General features: G+C 47.6%; 1 protein-coding gene across 1 annotated transcript; it reads right to left on the reverse strand.

Moving 5' to 3' along the window:
* Positions 1-2,435: 2,435 nt before the first annotated feature.
* On the reverse strand, positions 2,436-3,727 carry LOC119805548 (EKC/KEOPS complex subunit LAGE3-like). Its single transcript, XM_038317513.1, has 3 exons — positions 3,315-3,727; positions 2,783-2,911; positions 2,436-2,606 (listed from the first exon to the last, which is right to left on the reverse strand). The coding sequence occupies exons 1-3, from the start codon at positions 3,632-3,634 to the stop codon at positions 2,462-2,464; spliced, it is 594 nt and encodes a 197-aa protein (XP_038173441.1). The 5' UTR covers positions 3,635-3,727; the 3' UTR covers positions 2,436-2,461.
* Between the last annotated feature and the right edge of the window lie 518 nt (positions 3,728-4,245).

A 4,245-nucleotide genomic window follows, 5' to 3' on the forward strand; every position in this document is an offset into this window, starting at 1 on the left:
CACACATGGCCGACCAGGAGCTGGATCTACCCACCCACAAGACAGAAGCCTCAAAGTATACGGGGTGCAGGACACTAAAGGCACAGGAAATGGGGCTGAGACGGACACTGATCAATGGAAGTCCAGACACAGAGTAGATGAGTGTGGTGATATTTTGCTTGTGCTCTAACAAATAAAGCTTGCCTGAGGATCAGAGTGTGGAGAGTTTCACTAGTTAGCCATAGAGACCCAAAAGTGGTGGTACACACCTTTAATCCCAGCACTCGGGAGGTAGAGGGGAGGCAAAGTGTGAGGAAATGGAAAAGCTAGTATTCCATAAGAGAAATATTCCAGGAAAAAATATTAAAGGATAAACCTAAAAATGTCTTTATTGCCTTTATATACTTAGTTCTATAGAACACACACACACACACACACACACACACACACACACACACACCTCTGTGAGTTGAAGGCCACCCTGGGCTACACGAAATTGATCCAGTCTCTGAGACATAGAACCAGGTAGTGGTGGCTCACACCTTTAATTCTAGTACTTGGAGATCACAGGCCTTTAACCCCAGCAGCACTAGGGAAATGGAGACAGGAAGGGATATGGCTGGGCTGACAGGGGAATTCAAGGTGGGAGGAGACAGTAGGGCATGGCATTCAGCCTGAGGACTTAAAGAGACAAAATACCCCATTCTGTCTGAGGATTTTGTTTGGAGTAAGCACTAGTGGCTGGCGGCTCTGTTTCTCTGAGCTTTCAGATTTCACCCCCTAATGCCTGACTCTGGGATTTTAGTATTAATGCCAATTGGAAATCGCACAACATCTGGTGCCCATCCTCCTGGAGGGAGAAACTGTCAGTAGACCCCAGGAGACACCCAGAGCTGAAGAGATGGTTGTGAGAATCTGGGCAGCTGCAGCCCTTGAGACTAAGTCGAGGCAGCTGCCGAGGGACAGAGCACTGCCTCTCCCAGAGGGCTCAGCTAGAGACCTGCAAGCCCAGCACATGAGAAAACTACCGGAGACCAGGAATGGGTCACCCCACACACAGTCCTCACAAGATCACAGGTAACTGCCCAACCCAATCGAGCCAGGAGCCTGTGGCCGTGCCTGTCCACCTGCATACAAAACCTCATCATTCAGGAGGCAGTAGGAATGGCTCTCGGAGAGACCTGACCCCCACCCAACACATACCAGGGATAGACAGAAGGACTGGGAACATCCAAGACAGAGTGAAGAAAGAAAACAATCAATCAAGAAACAGTATCAGATCAGAAAGAAATAAAATTGCCTTTACTACACATACATATACATACATATACAAACATACATACACACACATACGTACGTATATATAAACAGTCACAAGAACTAATGAGTGAGTTTAGCAAGATTCTCGCATGCAGGCTGCTTGTACACAGCTAGCCACTACTTAACAAGCACAACCAGTTGTCTCGATGTCGCTCTGCACTAATCTGAAAGAAGGCCTGGAGCCTCAAATATCCTGCTCTGGTGTTTCTTTCTTGTCCTCTCAAACTAAATCAGTTTTTCACTTCTGTATGAAAACGATCAACCCAGTGGTCATGAAAGAGAGTCTGAAGACCGAGATTTGGTGAGTGTAAGGCCCATATTAGAAAAGGGTCGAGTAGTATACGTGGAGAAATTTAATACTTGACTATATAAATGTTTAATTCAGGAAATCTGCCTCTTCTAATATACCTTAAGGAAGTAATTTTTCATGAACTAAATTATTTATTATATAGGAAAAAGTGGATAAGCCTAAACATTTACTAATCTGTATATAGGATGTTTTTAACATAAATTTTTCCTGAAAAGTGTGAGGAAATGGAAAAGCTAGTATTCCATAAGAGAAATATTCCAGGAAAAAATATTAAAGGATAAACCTAAAAATGTCTTTATTGCCTTTATATACTTAGTTCTATAGAACACACACACACACACACACACACACACACACCCTTTTTTTGGTAGTACTTTGGGGTTGAACTCAGGGACTCTGGCATGCTAGCAACGCTCTTTATCATATTCTAACAAAAAAAAAATCTTACTTCAAAGATAACCATATTGTGTGCTGAATAAGTAACTGACTTTAAATAATGCCATTTTCTTTCCATTTACTAAAATATCTTTCCCTGACTTGTACTGTGAGAAATTTTAAATTTCAGAACTTTCCTTCCAACCAAAGTACACAGATGAGATAACTGGAGGCTTCTGCCATAGCCAAAAGTAATGTCAGACCAAAACCTAACCAAAAACATCTAAACCACAATATGTTGGTTTTATTTTGTTCAGCAACAAACATTTAAGCACCCTTTCCTTAAGCAAAAGGGAAACAAGCCAAGCATGGGACTGATAAAGGGGAAATCGCATCTAAACATTGAAATTTGAAGGCAAGGTATCAATTACCAAAAAACACGAAATGCCTTTGTCCTGTCTTTTAGGGGGAGGAAGTTTAGGTGTGATGAATCCTTCCTCTTCCTCGTTTGACAACAGCCACAAACTGGAAGTGCCGAATATTTCTCATCACCAGGGAGAGCTGGTCCAGGAAGCTATTGATGGAAATCTGGAAGAGACTGGTGTCGTCAGTTGTCCACCTACTAAATGTGAGAGAAAGAAACACCATCAGGGAAATGAGGGATCTGTTCAGGTCCCTCACACCATGCCTTCCCACTTACATCTAACCCACCGGTGTCTCTCCATTAGGACACCCCTAGAGCGCACACTGCCTCCCAACCCCGAAGCCACCCCTACTCCAGGCTTTGGGAAAACTGACACAACCAAGGTACTGTCATTCACGGTGTACTCCTGTGGAACCATTAGTAGCTGGCGCTGGGCATTGGCGACCAGGATCCTGCGGGCCATGTCTGCCTCTACAGCAGACCTGAAAGGCACTCTTACAGAGCTGGAAGGGGGCGATGGTTAAGGTATCATCCACTATTAGGTTTCCTATTGCTATGTGGCCTGGTATACTTCTGAGGCCTGTCTGACACTGCTCCCATGTGCAACCCAAGACCAAGACTGCCCCAGAATCTTCTTTCTGACGATGCTAAACAAGTGTCATCCACCTCCCGCCTCCCCAACGGTTCAGGTTTTCTTCCACATTATGAAGTCTTCTCGGGCTTAGGCAACTCCCTGTCCTGCCAGCATGACGTTTCTTCTTGGACTTACTGTCCAGAGTGTACCACTCTGACTCTTCCTTCCCCTGCTGTCAACCTTCCTGCTCACCCACCCGAAAGACTTCGTTTCACGTTTCATCCTTCCTATCTTCCCATAGCCCTGGCCAAGGGTCTCCCAGGAAAGGATACAACTCCAGGAGTCGACTTGCAGTTGTTGCAACATCTCCACTGGGTCCAGGGAGAAGTGGTGGCAGCTCGTCTTGGGGAACGACAGCTGCCTCTTCGGCTGCCACACCTAACCCTAAAGGGCTCCCTGGACAGGACCTGCCTGGAACAGACTGGCTACTGGCATCTTGTGGGCCACTCTCACGAGGGACCTCGTCTTGGTCACCCTCTGCGGCCGAACTCTGAGAGCTAGCCTGGATATCGGAAGCTCGAGGTCTCTGCTGTCCATCCTCATCTTCTTCAACCCCTGTTCTACCACCTGAGGCCTCGCCAGGATCCTGCATGGCGATTCTGACTTTCCACTCAGCTCCCCTGGCTCAATCCATGGCACCACTCAGGCTCAGCTACGGAGATGAGGTGACGGTTATGAGCCCCGCCGAGCACACCACGTGAGGCCCACTGTGCTCGCACAATCGCCGAGATGAGCTACTGCTTGGCTCTCGGTGGGTGTGTCTGGGGGCGGGACACCAACAACTCAGCCGTAACCAAGTTCCCTCGAGGGTTGGCTCCTGCTGAGCTACTGCCTGTCTTTTGGTAGATGGGGGTGGGGGGGAGTGTGGAGGGGAAGACACCAATATCTCCTGCTCCCTGCAAGCAAGTTCTTGCTAGGGGTGGCTCCTGCTGAGCTACTGCCTGGCTCTTGGTGGGTGTGTCTGCTTTCCCCCTCCCCCCCTCCCCCCAGGCAGAATTCCTGCTTCCTAACTGGGCTCTTCCTCTAGGTGGCTTGTACTGATGAAACCTTTCAGTGTAGATTCTTCTCCATCCTCGAGTGTCACTGCTTCCTTGGCACACAGAAAGCCCTAGGCTTATGAAGCTCTCTGTGGCACCGGTAGTGCATGGTGCTGCAAGTTGGCCTCAGCAAGCAGATCCAGTCTGTGTCTGGCATACCCGTAGT

Source organism: Arvicola amphibius, chromosome X, assembly GCF_903992535.2.
Source record: "Arvicola amphibius chromosome X, mArvAmp1.2, whole genome shotgun sequence".
NCBI classification, from domain to species: domain Eukaryota; kingdom Metazoa; phylum Chordata; class Mammalia; order Rodentia; family Cricetidae; genus Arvicola; species Arvicola amphibius.

Excerpts from the sequence above, each read along its gene's own strand:
- LOC119805548 (XM_038317513.1), bottom strand. The coding sequence starts at position 3,634 with ATGCAGGATCCTGGCGAGGCCTCAGGTGGTAGAACAGGGGTTGAAGAA. Across the intron at positions 2,912-3,314 it reads GCAAGTCGACTCCTGGAGTT|CTCTGTAAGAGTGCCTTTCA; the intron begins GTATCCTTTCCT and ends GCCCCCTTCCAG. Across the intron at positions 2,607-2,782 it reads AATGACAGTACCTTGGTTGT|TAGGTGGACAACTGACGACA; the intron begins GTCAGTTTTCCC and ends TCTCACATTTAG.